This window comes from Papaver somniferum, chromosome 5, assembly GCF_003573695.1.
Source record: "Papaver somniferum cultivar HN1 chromosome 5, ASM357369v1, whole genome shotgun sequence".
Lineage (NCBI taxonomy): Eukaryota > Viridiplantae > Streptophyta > Magnoliopsida > Ranunculales > Papaveraceae > Papaver > Papaver somniferum.
The window spans coordinates 188,206,894-188,223,637 of NC_039362.1; the positions used below are offsets into that span (position 1 = coordinate 188,206,894).

The window sequence follows — 16,744 nt, forward strand, 5'->3', positions numbered from 1 at the left end:
AGGACATGCGATTAAAGGCATCAAGATATGATATCACGCGTGGACAGCCAAGAGTCACTTTATCCTATCCCTAGAAAGATTTAAGATCTACGGCTGGGGATAGTCAGACTGACGCAGACAAGACAGGGGCAGAGGACAGCTGTCTACCGCGGACAGACATCTCAACTACCCGCATTAAATAACCTCAAACAGTATACGTGTCAGTCAGCCTGTATTGGAAGCGCAAATAATACTGCGTATCCAGACAGAACACGCAGATGCAGCCGAGAACACGAAGACTTCTGCGTGAGTGGCACAAAAAACAAGAGGATAAGGTTATAACGGGCTTCAGAAGTGGAACCCACGTAACCTCCATATAAATACCCCTCTCTCCCAAGTGACGAGGGAGGCCGAAAAACATTGAGAGGAGAATAGGAGAGAGACAGAGAGATAGAGAAAGTGTAAGTAAAGTTCCTCCTGCTGCGCATGCTTATATTGGTCTCAAAGTCATTCGACTATTTCTGTAACCTTCATACATATAATGAAAAACCCAAACCCGTAGACAGAGATCTGAGTGATGAATCATATAAGTTAATCATTTCATCTATATTCATGCATTTATACTTTATATGTTCAATTCGATACTTATGGTATATCATGTTCGTACATTTTATATTTCATCCACTATTTATCTTATTGTATGAGCCAAGAACAATGATTGTAGTTGATGAGACGAGGAAGAGTATTAGAACTCTGAGTCAAGGATTCGACATAACCTATCCATTCCCCTCAGGCGCAACTTATTTACGATATTGTCATGAGTCTGCGCGCATTATTTGTGAATACTCAGATGACACTAGATCTTTGTGTTCACAATATGGCGCTAGAAACAGGGAAGTATAATAAGAGGGTTAAGCTTAGAAATTTCGTAGAAGGGCAGTATGTGCTGAGGACCATTCCCTAATACCAACGAGAAAAGAAGTGGGGCAAATTAGCACCAACATGGGGGGGACCCTTCGTCATACATGATGTTGCAGGAAATGGGTCTTATTATCTGCGCAACCTAAAAGGGGAGATCCTCAAACACCCATTGAATGCAAAATATCTCAATACATACTACCCGTAGAGGGCAACGCAGACCTGCATCTGCGTGAAGAGCGTCGGAAGAAGAAAACGACGCTTGCGATCGACATGTTTCTATCTCTGAGAGAGGAATAGCAAACCTCAACCTATCAATCAAGCAAACTTTTGGCAAAAAATAGTCACAATACATGGAGCAACATAGTAACAAGACGACTGCGTGTAAATATAACACCTCACGAGAACCCTACACCTGTAAATACAGCCTCCGCGTCAATACTTCATCCTCCTGTTTTTTACTATTTACTACCTCAGAGGTTCCATCAATGGAATTCTTCTAAATGTAACTCAACAAACTGAATAGACACTTTAACCCTATTTCAGCCGTGGACGTAGACACTCTGCTGTCGAACCACGTAAACACTGGTGTTAATTGTTGTTATATTTTACTTGGGGAAAGTAGTCACCTACAATCTCTCGGGACTCCCCTATCAGCGTCTATAAGTGTAGGACCATGGGGAAGACATCCATCAGAAAGAGATACCCAATCAATCTTATGGCAGCGGGTTGACGGAATGAACATACATTCCAAACAACTCATATCCTAGAACTCTGCCCCGACCCCCATCGTCTGGGAATCCTCTGGCCCAGGATTAGCCAGCAGGGTGACCTGTCAACACATATCTTCGGGTTCGCACTCAAACACTTCACAATCCCTAATTACATTCAATTATATTCCAAATTAACCATAACAATATTAAAAAAAAAAAAAAGTCGGACAACACAGATAAAAGTTAAAACAATGATCAATTCATTAAAAGTTGATTACAGGCTTGGCAATGATACGCGGAAACAAGAAAATACAAAATGAATCTCACGAAGCCTCATAATCAACAAAGATCAACTCTTTACAAAAATATACTTGGATGGTTCAACCCCACCAGCAGGTTTAGCAATCTTCCCCTTCTGCGTTGAAGGTACGCTCCCACCCGAGGAAGGCCCTGAAGAACCAGATGTAGGGGGCGGGGGTTTCTCACGGCGCGGATAGCTCTTGATAAGGCCATGCTCGGTCTTAAGATCATACTCGATGCTATCCAGAATTTTGTTAGTCTCTTCCACTAGTTGACACCGAGCCTTGTACGCAATAACAGTATTCATCATCTCAGCCTTTGACAACAACGAGGAAAGGAGACTCACTTCCTTCGAAGCGGCTTGGGCAGCCTCGTCCCTTGCTGTAGCTAAACCTTTGTGATAATTAATCTGGCTTTCCTGATGCACTAATTGAGATTGAGCCTCCGCAAGCTCTTCATTTGCAGTGCGAAGCTGTCCCTGGAGCTCTGCAAGGAAAAGAAAAATGCAGATGGTTAGGTCTAGGAAATTACAGAATCACACTCGATAATATAAGCATATACCTTCGACTCTCGCCGAAGCTATTTCATATTCGTTAACAACAGCATCACGGGCTTCATCAAGAAAATCATACTCATCTGACAACTTCTTATAATCCGCTTGAAGGGTTGAAAGGGCGTACTGACTCGCATCTAATTCTACGTGTTTCATTGAATCCAAGTGACGAAGATGGTTGACCTCATTGTTTAAACCCTCAAGACCCTTGTTGAGCCGATACATATTTACTTCAAGATTTCTCTCAGACTCAGCTTGGCGTACCACATCAGCCCTAGACGCAGCTAAAGCTTTGCTAAGATCACCAGCCTCAGCCCTAGCGTGATCTCTCTCCCTAGCAAGACGCTGAATGTAATCTTTAACATCAGAAGACTGAGAAGAACGAGCTTGACGCAATTCTTCTTCCAAGAGACTGATTTTAGCTCCCAATGATGAGACCTGTTCTCGGGATTCACGAAGATTATCACGCGTCCACAACAACGTTCCATTAAACAAACGACGATCATTGTTATATTTGTTCCGCATACCAATCATTTGGACTCGTCTGACCCGCCACTCCTCTGCCAGAGCATTATGTTCATCGGCACGAGCATTCCACTTATCAGCCTCGCTCTTTATCTTCTCTACCAACTCTGCGATGCGAGATTTCTGACACTGCCGCTATTTCCGAAGCCATACTAACTCAGGAACTCCACCCACTGAAGATTGGGTGGGGGAGGGATACTCATACTGAACACTAATTACAGTAAAGGACAACAGCAAGGAAGAAAACAGATAATCAAACCTGTAACAGCCGAAGAATTCTTCTTGGCCTCCTCCAACTCACTACGAGCCATAGCAAGATCCAAGCGAAGCTTCTCCTCCTCCTTGCCTTGTTGCTCCCTAGCCTTGAGGAGACTCTTCAACTCACATATATCCCTATCCCTATCAGCAATGACAGTCTCAGCCTCAGTAAGCTCCTCTTCCCGAAGACGAAGCTTAGCCTCTAACTTAAGGGATTTGGCCTTAAAAAACTGGTACAACATGTGATTGCAATGCTCACTCCTCATCATCTGACAATCAGAAGATTATAACACCCTGACTCTAAAAATTGCTAAAAATTGATACAAGGCAAAATGATAAGAGAACTCACCTCTAACATCCGCTGTTAGGGAAATCCATACTGATACCCATCAGCCAACGCCATCATATCAGCAACAGTCGAGGGAGCCTCGACTACTAGAGCAGCCTCCAAGGCCCGAAGAATCTTATCCCACGCTTCTGCAACCTGGTCCTCGGGATACAATTGCATCATCTTACGGGTATAGGCATCAGATTTCTTCTCACCCTCCACCACAGGAGCTGGATTGGGTACGAACATCAAGTTCTTCTTTTTAAACCAAGCTAAGATGGCATCATCACCCTCGAGGATCAGTGACTGAGGAAAATCATCTCCAGAAGACCCAACCGAGGCCTTACCCATGTCCGTGAATTTAACACCCGAAGAGTTCGAGGCTACTCCCGCATCCAAATCTGGAAGGTCTCTAGCACCGCTCCCCTCTGGAACATCACTAGCATCCACGACTCCCTTTCCCTTTCCATCCGCCTTGCTAGAGTTACCAAGCACATCCCAATCATCGTTTGGGGAAAGCAGGTTGAACTCAGAAGCCAGGCCCAGGGCAGCGTTTATGTCAAAACTATCCTCCGCAGAATAAATCCGACCAAAGGAAAACTCCTGAGACATAGCAGGAATTTCACCACCAACACCCTCATCACCAAGGCCAGTATTATCATCACCAGCATCACTGCAACCCACAGGATTAGCTTCGGCACCAGCATCATGACAACCTGCGGGATTAATTTCACCACCAATACCGCTGCCACCAGCGGTAGTATTCCCTTCAACAAATTCTTCATCATCATGACCTAGGGGATGTATCAGTACGCTCTTCCATATCAGACATATCTTCATCCTCTCCAATCTCAGTCACAAGACTTTTAACTTCTTCATAAACCTCTGCCTACTCGATTGTTGCGGTGGTGGACTGCTTGGGATTGATCCTCCTCTTCTTCGTCGCCTAAAAAGACAAGGCACAAGAATAAAAATCCCTGACTTTGAAAAGAATTAAAACTGCCTCAACTAAAGGACAAGGCATATGAAATCTTACCTTGACAACCGCAACATTCTTCGCCTGAAGATCAGCATCGGAACTCTCTTCGTCATCTCCATCAACAACATCGAGGGCATATTGGAAATTCATGCCCTCAAAATTCAAATGCCAAGGACGGAAATTCCCATAACGAGCAGGAGGAGCCGCACGTATCTGGCTATCTGCGGTAGGACGCCATCCTTGCGGACCTGGAACCCACCCCCAAGCCCAGGGACCAACAACCTCAATAACAGTTGCGTGCCATTCATAGTCACGATCACGCTTGATCCACTCACGAGTAGGAAACACCAGTTTGTTAGTAGAATTCTCTGTACCCGGGACGTACTTCACCTTAGCACCACTTACTTCACTCAGAAGGCGGATCCCACCACGAGGAGCGACAATATTCCGAAGACTCACACTCCACGGTTTACGATTCCTACTGTTAACATAGTCACCGAAAGACTTGTTAAAATTCTCAGGCGTATACCACTCCCTTTCCTCAGGATTGGGAACATAAAGAGTCATCATTGTCTCTCCTTTGCTCCGAAGATAACACTCCCTCAGTGCACGAAGATAATTCCCATGAAGTTGGGAAATATAGCGACAGTGTGTGTTCTTCGAAGAACCCTCTCGACCAGCCAGCACATCATAATAAAAAGAATCCCCAGACTTGTACAAAGGCAACATAAGACCCGCTTCAAAGGCCCCCACCGTGGTCAGCAGATGAAATTCATCAAACTTATATGTCGATATCATCTCATAAGTAATATCATCATAGCAGCGTAAAAACGAACATCGGATAGCTGAAGACCATGCTTTTCCTTGAAAACCTCCAGATCAATATGTTTGAAGGTCACTTTCTTCTCCCCAACATCGACGCTACGTATTTCCTGAGAAATATCTTTCTCCTCCAAGGATCAGGCGAGAACCCTTCGAAGGGTTTCTCTCGGAAGCTTTCCTCTTAGGATGAACCTTAGATACATCAGTCTTTGAAACCACTTCTTTCGAAGACCTCCCCTTGGGTTGAGGCACTAGAGGGGGAGGTAGAGGATGTTGATGAGACGCGGAAGGAGGCGCCACTGACCGAAGAGGTAGGACATCCCGCGTTCTCTTAGGATCATCACGCGGATTAACTAAGGGACGAGAAACAGCATACCGGGAGCCAGGAGCCTTTTTTGGCCGGTCCCCCTTCTGCGTATTACCTCTATGCGACTCACCCCTCTTAGAAGATAAGTGCCTCTGACCAGAAGAAGACGAAACCCTATGAACGCGGGCATCACCTTGGGAAGATTTAGACGAACCTCCACCAGGCGGAGAAACATTAGGATCCCTACACGGATTAGGCGGTGGAGTTTGATAAGAAACCCGCGGACGGTCAGCCATGTCTGCATAGTACACAAACAAGTTTCAGATTTCCGCGAAGACAACAGAAATCAAAAAACCCAATTTCATCCAGTTCTTCATAATCATGAACCAGATGGAAAATAAGAACAAACCCTAAATAAAAGGGGAAATAACAAATAGGGGCAAGCATATACGAAGGAAGAAATCATTACTATTTGTAATAACGAACAGGGGAAATCATACACACAAATATATATATGTTCTTCATCACAAACACATATAGAAACAGTTCATTAAAAGTTAATCAAGACACAGTAAAACCACCTACCTGTAAAAAAAAATTAAGCAGAAAGCCTCGACGAACAGTAGCAGCGGCAGAAAACCTCGACGAACAACAGTAGCAGCAGCAGAAAACCTCGACGAACAACAGTAGCAACATCAGCAGAAAACTTTGAGGAGCAACAGTAGCAGCAGCAGCAGTTAATAACAAGGATACAAAAGCAGAGAACAAAGAATGAAAATTCCGAGGAAAGAGAAGGAATGAAATTTATGATTAGAGAATTTTCACATTCCTTCTCATATATATATGCAAAGAGAAATAAAAACCGCCCCACTACCCAAGAAGAAGTTATTGCAAATAGTGGGGAACGTTCCCTAAAATCTAGGAAAATAGTAAAGAGAAGATGAAGAGAGTAACACGTTTTTTCTTCCCACTTCGACTAACCTCCCAGTAGGAGGCAAAGGGGCAAATTGTAGGTACACATTTCATCTTCCGCCACGTGCCCACAAAGACACACGTGGAGGACATGCGGCTAAGGGCATCAAGATATGATATCACGCGTGGACAACCAAGAGTCACTTTATCCTATCCCTAGAAAGATCTAAGATCTACGTCTGGGGATAGTCAGACTGACGCATACAAGACATGGGCAGAGGACATCTGTCTACCGCGGACAGACATCTTAACTACCCGCATTAAATACCCTCAAACAGCATACGTGTCAGTCAGCCTGTATTGGAAGCACAGATAATACTGCGTATCCAGACAGAACACGCAGATGCATCCGAGAACACGAAGACTTCTGCGTGAGTGGCACAAAACACAAGAGGATAAGGTTATAACGGGCTTCAGAAGTAGACCCCACGTAACCTCCATATAAATACCCCTCTCTCCCAAGTGAAGAGGGAGGCCGAAAAACATTGAGAGGAGAATATGAGAGAGACAGAGAGATAGAGAAAGTGTAAGTGAAGTTCCTCCTGCTGCGCAGGCTTATATTGGTCTCAAAGTCATTCACTATTTCTGTAACCTTCATACATATAATGAAAAACCCAAACCCGTAGACAGAGATCTGAGTGATGAATCATATAAGTTAATCGTTTCATCTATATTAGCATTTATACTTTATATGTTCAATTCGATACTTATGGTATATCATGTTCGTACATTTTATATTTCATCCACTATTTATCTTATTGTATGAGACAAGAACAGTGATTGTAGTTGATGAGACGAGGAAGAGTATTAGAACTCTGAGTCAAGGATTCAACATAACCTATCCATTCCCCTCAGGCGCAGCTTATTTACGGTATTGTCATGAGTCTGCGCGCATTATTTGTGAATACTCAGATGACACTAGATCTTTGTGTTCACAAGTTTTACTATGACTAATGAAAGACAATCTTTTCGCTGCCAAAATTAATGTCAGGTTGGAGGTGAACGCAGACAAATTTCAAGAACATCTGTTTATTTAGTAAAAAGGAATAAATTTGTTCAAATTTTATACCTGGATTTATATTTTCGGAAAATGGATCATTTGTCCAAATATTTTTAAAATATGGTTTTAATGGATGAGTAAAAATTAGTATGGGTGAAATGGACACCAAAAAGAATGGTAAGGATGAAACTGAATTCATCCTGGCTTAAACTTAAAAAATAGCGAGGATGAAACTGGATGCATCCTGATGTAAATTAAAAATAAGAAAAAATATTTGAAAATGGGTAAGATGAAACCATTTACATATGACTATTTTTACATTTTTATCCATTTAAAGTATCAAAATCTATATATATTTTCACTTAGGAATTATTGATTTTGTCTTTTTAACCAATTTTGTGTTATATTTTTCTTGATCAGCTGTCGGGGGACGGGAATTGGATTTTTTTCTACGCCTGACAAGAACAAAAACAATGGGGATTATGTGGTCTTTGCATTGTTTCAAGATGACAAGAAAGAAGACCGGTAGTTGTTGTTGGTGCAAGTTGCACTAACTAGGTTCCAACAACAATCCCATTTAGAGCTGGCAAACGGGCGGGTCGGGGCTTGCCCGTTACGGGTTACACGGGTTCGGGTTAATACGGGTTGAAACCGCGGGTTGAAATTCTTCACGGGTTGTCATTCCTTCAACCCGTGCCCGTAACGGGTTGAACCCGCGGGTTCACGGGTTAGCCCGCCCGTTTCAGAACTGACAAGGGTTGCTAATTAAGCCATCTTTTCTTGTCCATACTGCCAAGGGTTGAACTCAATCGGTTGCACAACCTCGATTAAGCTATTCACTTTTGCTCTGTGTTCATTATACTTATAATTGTATTTGTAAATTGGTGTTTCGCCATATGGTGTAGTTACTACTTCATTAGTCAAGTCGAACCATTTTGGAGTAAATGTGTCGCCGTTGGCTTCTCTACTTTTCCTTTCCTTTCTCTGTCTCACCTCTAGGCTGTTTTTCTCCTTGCTGACTTTTGATAGTTCTCCCTTCTCAAGTGCATATCTATCAGGACGTAAACGAGAATCTGATGCCAACATCTGCCTAGGTGCAGTATCCAAACTGTTTACCTTATGTGAGAAGTATGTAAACTGATATTTATCCTTGAGTGGAACATCAGGAACTCTCCACATCTGCATATCAAACAACACCGTTAAAATAAATCTATAAGCACCAAAATGCTTTTTCAAAACGGGAAGTTATACTAGACTAAGAATGCAAATCCATATTTAAACATGTGAACCAATTTGACGAGGATTAAGAAAACGAATAATAATGTTCGATATTAACTCTGACCTCTTCTGGTTCAGTTCCTGAAAGCGGTTTTCCTTCCTCATCGCATGGTTGATAACTCATACGCTCTGTCCATTTTCCAGTCATAAGGATTTTGGGTTCCTTGGAAGCATTGTAAACATACCCATCCACTATAAAGCGAGTCACGGGTTTACGGGTTGAACCCGCGGGTTCACGGGCCGGGACGGGTTAACCCGTTTACTCACAAGCCGACATTTCTCCAACCCGAACCCGGCTTGTTTCAAAACAAGCCGAGCCGGGTTCGGGTTTTCACGGGCCGGGCACGGGTTAATCGGCGGGTTTTGGCTTGTTTGCCTGCTCTAATCCCATTGATTAAGGAGACCAACTTTGCATTGTCCGAGGTAGGGGTAACCCACGCACGCAGTTTAACCACTCAGGGGTATTCCAGTAAAAATGAACTAAAACCCTAAGTTAAATGCTAGAACCGGTTTTCAGCGGTTAAAAGATCTTTGTTATGTTTTTCTTCCCCACTTTGGATTTCAATTAAGATACTCCCAGTTCTGATCCGCTGTGCCTCAATAACACTTCTCTCCCATCTTCATCATCACATTTTACTCCCACGTGGAACCAAGTAGGCCCCAGAAAATACCCAAAAGGAGATACTTACGTGGCTACTAAGTATACATAGAAGTATGTGCTCGCTTCACATCAAAGTAAAACTTATCGTATTGTAATTAAAACCGAGCCAATAAAATCCGCCCACGATTTGAAACATTTGGGCGTGTAATTCGGAATTTGAGTACGCGAGGGTTCTTAAAAACTTTCTTTCTTTCACCAAAATCTAGAGACAAAAACAAAAAACACAAACTGAAATCTCTCAAGACTTTAAAGTATTCTTCTTCTGTACTTCCTTCCCCTCTCCTCTTAGTTTCTTCTTCTTCTTCACATTTTCTGAATACAGACAGAAATTAAATACAGAAAGAAATTAAGTGGTTTCCTTTTTTGAATATAAAGAAGTTATTATTTCTCTCTTTTTTTCTCTTTATAACCCAGGTGCATTTTTTGATTTTTTTTTTTGAGATCTCCATTCATTCTTTCTATCTCTCTGTATGTCACTCAATACTTTCATCTCTGTTTGTGTGATGATGATGAAGAAGAGGAAGTGACTGATTGTTGTATGTTTTGTTTTTGTCAGGTGGTTAATGGTGATGATGATGTGAAACTATTCAAGTAATTTACAGGAATACAAGTTAAAAGTTTATTCCCAAACATGAAGTTCTTATCAAATTCTGTAAGAATCTCTCACTCACTCTCTTTTTTTGATTCATGGATTTGGGATTTCCATTGTTGTTTCAGTGAATACTTTGAAATTTGTTTTCAGTTTCAATTTTATGTTTATTTACTTTTGATGTTAATATCTTAATTGGAAGTAATCAGCAACACTTTTCTACTTGATTAGATTGTGACAAGAAGAAATGTCTCACTAATTACTACTAATAGACAAAATTTGCAGGATCTGTGTAAAATGAAATTTGCTTAAGATAACCAACGCATAAACACAGACTAGTGGAATTGGGGGACCCTTCATTGGAAAATCCAATTGAAAAACTTTATTTCAATTCAAATCACTGTGAAATATGTAATTTCCATCTCAGATAAACAATTTTGAAAGAGATTTTTTGGCTCATAATTATTGATATGGGGACCATGTAGGGACTAAGAAAATTGGAATTTTTGGTTTGAATAATGGGATTGTGGTTTGGTCAATTACTGTTAGGTAGTGTAAGCTTTGAGTCTATCTATCTCTTTCACGGGAACTGATTCGATTAGTAATTTCTTCTGATTTGAGTTCTTTCCCATTCAATTCATCTTTCATCATATTTGTATGTTTTTCTTTTCCATTCATCTTTTACCTTACAGTAAGAAATTTGGTTACCCTTTCTTGTTTTGTGTAAGTTTATCTGATGGGGAAGTATCATTGATTAAGTGATTCAAAATGGATCCGTAGGAAATTAATTTTTGTGTTTTTCTTTTCAATTCATATTGTATCTTACACCCTTTACGGTAAGAAATTTGGTTGCCCCTTTCTTGTTCTTTGTAAGTTTATCTAATGGGAAAGTATCATTGAATAAGTGATTCACAATGTATCCGTAGGAAGTTAATATTTTTTGGTTCTTTTGTGTAACTTCACAATATTGATGTGTCCTTCTTACTGTTCTAGCTCTCTTACAATGATGATTTTTTGTTTGTTTGTTTGAGATTTGTTGTGTAGTTTTTCATGTTTTACCAACTGTGCTTAAAAAATTATTATTGACTGCAAGCTGCAGTCAGGCCCTAGTTGACAAGAAACGGTATTCTAATACTCTTCTGTTCCGCCAATGGCAGTTATTTGGTTTGAGTTGACTGTTTTCATTTGTTTGTCTACAACACCTGTAGCTGCACATTAATTAGAGTTAAACAAATTCAACTTGTTTTGATGTGTTACAAACTTGAGGACCTTGACTAGGAATAACCAAATTAAATTCTAGTATTGGACTGATTCACTTAGGTACCGACTCCCTGTTTAATTGGGAGATATGGCCCGTTATCTAGGTTCCCTCTGAAGAAGGATTTACATATGGTCTGTTGAATATTAAATTTTGTGTTGTTTTTTGGAAGGATGCATAAGTTCCGGTTACATAAGATTGTCACTCATGCACACTATGCTTATTTTTCTCCACAGGTTTCTCTTCTGGTAGATCCTAAATTTAGGAGATCGTGTCTCTGCAGTCTAGTTCCAACTGCTTCTTTGCTTTGCTTAGTTTTCTTCTTCGGGAGTGCCTTCATCGCCACAGACAACAAAGATGTATGTAATTTCTTTCTGTATCTCGTGACTTGGTTCTTAAATATATCACTCCCCTAGCAGAATGGTTCGGGACTTAAATTTTCTATAAGAAGTTGCTGTTTCATTTCGTCAGAGCCTGTGAGTTAATTGTCTATCCCTCTTGTATGGGAGTTTTTAGCTCCTCTTCTGCTTCAACTCTGTAATGGCATGCAGCATCTAGTTTCTTTTTAGAACGTGAACTCAACTTAAATTGGTTCAAAGACTGTCATATCGCACTGATTAGCTTATGCATTAAGTGCTGTTGCTGTTTCAGTTTGATGGTTGTAAACTTCAGTTCAAATAATCCATTTTGCTGCCTGCATACAGAAATTAACAAGATGGGGAATGCATGATTCTATAGAGAGTGATGATCAATCAGATACTTGCAAGGTTTGTCCCCCCTTAACAAATTGTCTGTAGCATTGCTTCAGCGAAACTTAGCACTGTTTCGTATTTGGTCATATAACTAATTCACAACCTATTTTGAGTGTGTTCTTTGTGTTCAGAATAAATGCATGCCCAACGGATCAGAAGCGTTACCATTGGGTATTGTTGCGAAGTCTTCTAACCTGGAAATGCGACCATTATGGGGTATCCCAAAAAAGGTCCAACCTTAAGTTTTCATCTTCTACTCTTGTTGGTTTGTCAATTCGTTTCCTAAAATGCTCAGTGGAGGTTCTTTGTCAAGCGCATGCTTGTATGACATACTTTGTGGTGCTTTTGCATTACTTTTTAATTGCTTCGGTTTCCCCTTCAAATACGCAAATTTTAAATGTTTGGTGATGTTGGTCCCACTACTCCCACCTTAATCAAGTTGGTTCATTTTATAGTCAAATGATCCTCACGTCTCACCCTTGGGAGTTGGGATCTAAATAGGATGAATGATACTATGCAAATTGAAAAAAAGCAGTTAGAAGGTTAACATTAGTGATGGTTGGGAACAATTTATAAATACTTTACACGAAATCATTGGGTATCAAGTATTAACTTAAAATGGCGTAATATTATATAATTCTCTTTGATTCTTTTGTGTTCATTCATAATATCGAATCATTTTACCACATTACATGTTGCTAGATAAGTAATGCTAACACAAACTGAATAGTTTAAGCTCTCCCGTTGCTCTGGTTATTTGCTCAATTGATAGCAATTTTCATTTACCCTGTTTTCTTCTTAACCAGATCAAAGAAAAGTCTTTATTGGCCGTTGCTGTTGGGATAAAGCAAAAAGAAAATATCAACAAAATGGTTAAAAAGGTACTGGTTGCTTAATCCTAGCCTTCAAGCATGTAATATTTCTTCTTTAGCAGATTTTGATATTCATGTTGTATTGCAGTTCCCTACTCGTGATTTTGTTATTATGCTTTTCCATTACGATGGGTTTGTTGACGAATGGAATGACTTGGAGTGGAGTGAACGTGCTATACATGTCTCGGCAGTAAATCAAACGAAATGGTAGTGGTTATATTACAAAATAAGCAAATCATATTGGTGCTAGTATCAGGTGTTTGACGATGATTCGGTATAGTGCAGGTGGTTTGCTAAGCGTTTCTTACATCCAGATATAGTTGCGGAATACAGTTACATCTTTCTCTGGGATGAGGACCTTGGGGTTGAAAATTTTCACCCAGGACGGTGAGTCACAATTAAACCTCTTGATTATTGAAAGCTAGTGCCACCGTTTAAACCTTCCTTTTCTGACCAGAATTCTTCGTTAAAACTTGTTTGTATCTTAGTAGTGATAGGCTTCCATGTTATTCTTTTTTAGTAGGACGTCTGGGCACATTGATGTAGGTAGATGTTTCACTGAGAAAATAAATGAAGGTACTACAGATCATAACTGAAAGGCTGAATGTAGGATCAAATTTCCATAGAGAAGACTAAAGTAGTTTCCTCACTGACACATATTGATATTGAACAATGATCATGATATTAAAAACACAAAACTAAATGGGTTCACATGACAGGCGTAGATAACCTCTACCTTGGCTGATATGTGCAATGCTACAGGTATATATCAATTGTTAAAGAAGAAGGATTAGAAATATCTCAGCCAGCATTGGATCCTGCTAAATCAGAGGTGCATCATCAAATTACTGCACGTGGAAGGAGATCAAAAGTTCACAGGTCAGTCTGTTGTCTTACGGGTTCTGCTAGAATGTTTTATTGAAGACAGAACAATCATCTTCTAGGAAATAGTGCTAGTGTTGATTACACAGTTGGATGCCAACGACAACTGTCTAAGAGTTTTATAATTAGTAGAGGAATTGAGATTGAAGTATAATAGTAATTTGGATTTTAATCTCTTTGTGCAACATCTCATAGTTACATTATCCTTGTAAGGGTGAGCTTAAACTAACACACATATATGTCCCCTATGGCAACAGCTAGCTGTCTTCTCTCACCAAGTCACTAATAGTTGGTTTTGTTCTTGTGTCAAACAGAAGGATTTATAAAACATCTGGTGGGAATAAGTGTGATGAAAGCAGTAATGATCCTCCATGCACAGGGTATTGAACCATTACTAAGAGGTCTTGGTTCTATTCTTTCTGTTACATTCTCTTTCAATAACTTAAAACAAATTATTCTATGTAGGTTTGTCGAAATGATGGCACCTGTGTTCTCAAGAGCTGCGTGGCGTTGTACCTGGTATATGATCCAGGTACAAACTTGACCAGCATATTGTATTCCTTTCTTATAAAATACCTTTTGAATATTATTTCGTAAATGGCTGGTCACATAGAAAGAGCTAGTACTTTGTGTTTCTTTAGCTCAGCCTTTGAAAGATATAGAATGCTTGTTATTATCTGCTAATTGTACCTACTTTTCTGTCAGAATGATTTAATACATGCCTGGGGCGTGGATATTCAACTTGGATACTGTGCTCAGGTAATCTCTTAATTATAAGCAACTACCCTGTATGTTAAACCTCTGCGTTCCGCTTTGTAATATTTGTGTTCTGTTTCGTCTTGACAGGGTGATAAAACAAAAAATATCGGGGTTGTGGATGCTGAATATATAGTTCACCAGGGTCTCCCAACACTTGGAATTGTGGATGAAGTGAAGGTAAGAAGCTAACGAAAGGAATTAGTGAAATGCTTAGCAGGAGAAAATTGTGATTTTGATGGTTTTTTTCATATTAGGTTTAGACTCCCTGAATCAAAACCTTATCATCAATTTAAGGAAGTACACACAAAAATTTAACCTTATAATTGTGGTGTTCAATTATCCACACAGGCCATTTCTTTTATTTTTGAGATATACGCAAGGTTTGTCTTACAAGAGCTGACTCATTCTTCACAAAGTTTATTCACAATCTCTACCTTTATTTTAGCTTACACTCAGATGGAATAGGAATGTCAGGATGAATACTGAATCTATTGTTCTTCTGTAGTCTGTCTAATTTATTATTTACTGATACTCTTTGCTCACTCCTGCAGTCCAACTTTAACCAACCTACCCAACCTAAAGACGCATCTAACTCAGGGGCATCGGTGGTATGATTGCAAACTCACAATGTTTCCTGTCACAATTTTTTTTGTTTTTCCTACTGAAACTCATAATCTTTTGAATCTGCAGGTTCCAATCGTGCATCCTTACGATGACAGAATGAATGTAAGTCTCTAGACTGATCATCTCAAATTTGCTAGACTGTTTCTTTATATTATTACACGAGACTGATTAAATGCAGTTCACAAATAGCTTCCTAATCAACAGATTAGGAATATTGTTCTACCTGACCCCATATTGTTTACCTATTTGGGCGTAGAATAATTCCACCAGCTTCATCTCGTTTATCCACCTTGATATTGTCGCCTACTTGCTTATAACATGGGTTCACAAGACCTTACATGGGGGTTTGCAAGATTACAGTTGACATTCACGGCCCCCACCAATGATGTGGTTAGGTCTTGTGGACCGCACTTTCAACTCTGTAGTAGTGCATCTTCCGCCGCCACCTTGCTATTGTTTTTAGAAGTTAGCTTAAGCTTGGGTAGACACAAACCAGAATCTGTTTTTTTTTCTCTTTTGGTAGAAACTCAATTTCAAAACAACCGAAGGCGTGGGTATTATCATCACACATTATGAGTTAACTGAAACGTACATAGATTAGCCATTTTATCCTCTGCAATTTGAAGTTAAAGGGTAATTTGTTCATTTATTTGTGGCAATACATCTATGTTCTTGGAAAACATTTGGTAAGCATTGACTTTCATTATCATGTTTTGATACAGGTGAGGAGGCAGTCATACATCGAATTGGAGATCTTCAGGACAAGATGGAAAAGAGCTGTAGAGAACGATAAATGTTGGCATTACCCAACTTATCAACCTTCGAATCAGACTGGTAGTATTCGTAAATAATGATTCATAACAGATCTCCTCGAGAACCAACTTGATCGGTGTAAGGTTAGCGTCATATACACATACCCAGTACAAATATACAGCAACACTTTGGAGGAAATACTTATAAATGCTTCCAAAATGAGAAAATGAAAAAGGACATGTTGAAGTGAAAGAAACAAACAAATGGATGTTGTTTCTCGGCATAGTTGGAGAAACAATTGAGTTTTCTCCCTTTTGTCTGTTCAATTTTTTGTAAAATGTATAATGCTTGTAATTATAACATTTTTCAACAAATAATGAAAATCATTATGGCTTTGACAGTCACAAACTTTGTTCTCCTTTTGATGTTGGAACGAAAAAATTCGCCATGGAAAATGAAAACTAATGCTTCAGTTATTGTTTTGCCGGTTCACTGGCATGGTAAGATCATTATAAACTCATCAAGTTCAGAACTTACTGAAATTTGGACTAAAAATCTGGTACTTTGCCCGTAAGTCACATGAAAGCAAGCTGAAAATTACCTAAAAATTGGAACTGGCCTCAAAAATTAAAGTTGGATCCTGTGCCGTATCAGAATAAAAC

The 16,744-nt window shown here is 39.9% G+C and overlaps 2 protein-coding genes across 4 annotated transcripts; one reads left to right on the forward strand and one right to left on the reverse strand.

Annotated features, from left to right (window-relative positions):
- Nucleotides 1–8,419: 8,419 nt before the first annotated feature.
- LOC113280345 (oxysterol-binding protein-related protein 3C-like) lies at nt 8,420–9,347 on the reverse strand. The gene is made up of 3 exons (XM_026528984.1): nt 9,341–9,347; nt 8,997–9,124; nt 8,420–8,833 (listed from the first exon to the last, which is right to left on the reverse strand). Exons 1-3 carry the CDS (start codon nt 9,345–9,347, stop codon nt 8,420–8,422), a joined length of 549 nt encoding a protein of 182 aa, XP_026384769.1.
- Nucleotides 9,348–9,729: 382 nt separating this feature from the next.
- LOC113284001 lies at nt 9,730–16,486 on the forward strand. Of its 3 annotated transcripts, none has more exons than XM_026533387.1 (16): nt 9,730–10,007; nt 10,150–10,245; nt 11,677–11,799; nt 12,145–12,207; nt 12,324–12,422; nt 12,999–13,073; nt 13,153–13,271; nt 13,350–13,451; nt 13,827–13,943; nt 14,261–14,326; nt 14,412–14,478; nt 14,652–14,705; nt 14,793–14,882; nt 15,257–15,313; nt 15,396–15,431; nt 16,052–16,486. In XM_026533387.1, exons 2-16 carry the CDS (start codon nt 10,225–10,227, stop codon nt 16,178–16,180), a joined length of 1,218 nt encoding a protein of 405 aa, XP_026389172.1. In that variant the 5' UTR covers nt 9,730–10,007; nt 10,150–10,224; the 3' UTR covers nt 16,181–16,486. The 3 variants fall into 3 exon arrangements, with proteins under 3 accessions (XP_026389172.1, XP_026389173.1, XP_026389174.1); XM_026533388.1 differs by having other exon boundaries at nt 9,758–9,844; XM_026533389.1 differs by lacking the exons at nt 9,730–10,007; nt 10,150–10,245 and adding an exon at nt 10,720–10,837 and having other exon boundaries at nt 12,324–12,421; nt 12,997–13,073.
- Nucleotides 16,487–16,744: the final 258 nt, after the last annotated feature.

Coding starts and splice junctions, on each gene's coding strand:
- LOC113280345 (XM_026528984.1), bottom strand. Junction 8,834..8,996: donor CAGGAACTGAACCAGAAGAG/GTCAGAGTTAAT, acceptor TTTGATATGCAG/ATGTGGAGAGTTCCTGATGT.
- LOC113284001 (XM_026533387.1), top strand. CDS start 10,225: ATGAAGTTCTTATCAAATTCT. Junction 12,423..12,998: donor TATGGGGTATCCCAAAAAAG/GTCCAACCTTAA, acceptor CTTCTTAACCAG/ATCAAAGAAAAGTCTTTATT. Junction 14,479..14,651: donor GTACCTGGTATATGATCCAG/GTACAAACTTGA, acceptor CTTTTCTGTCAG/AATGATTTAATACATGCCTG.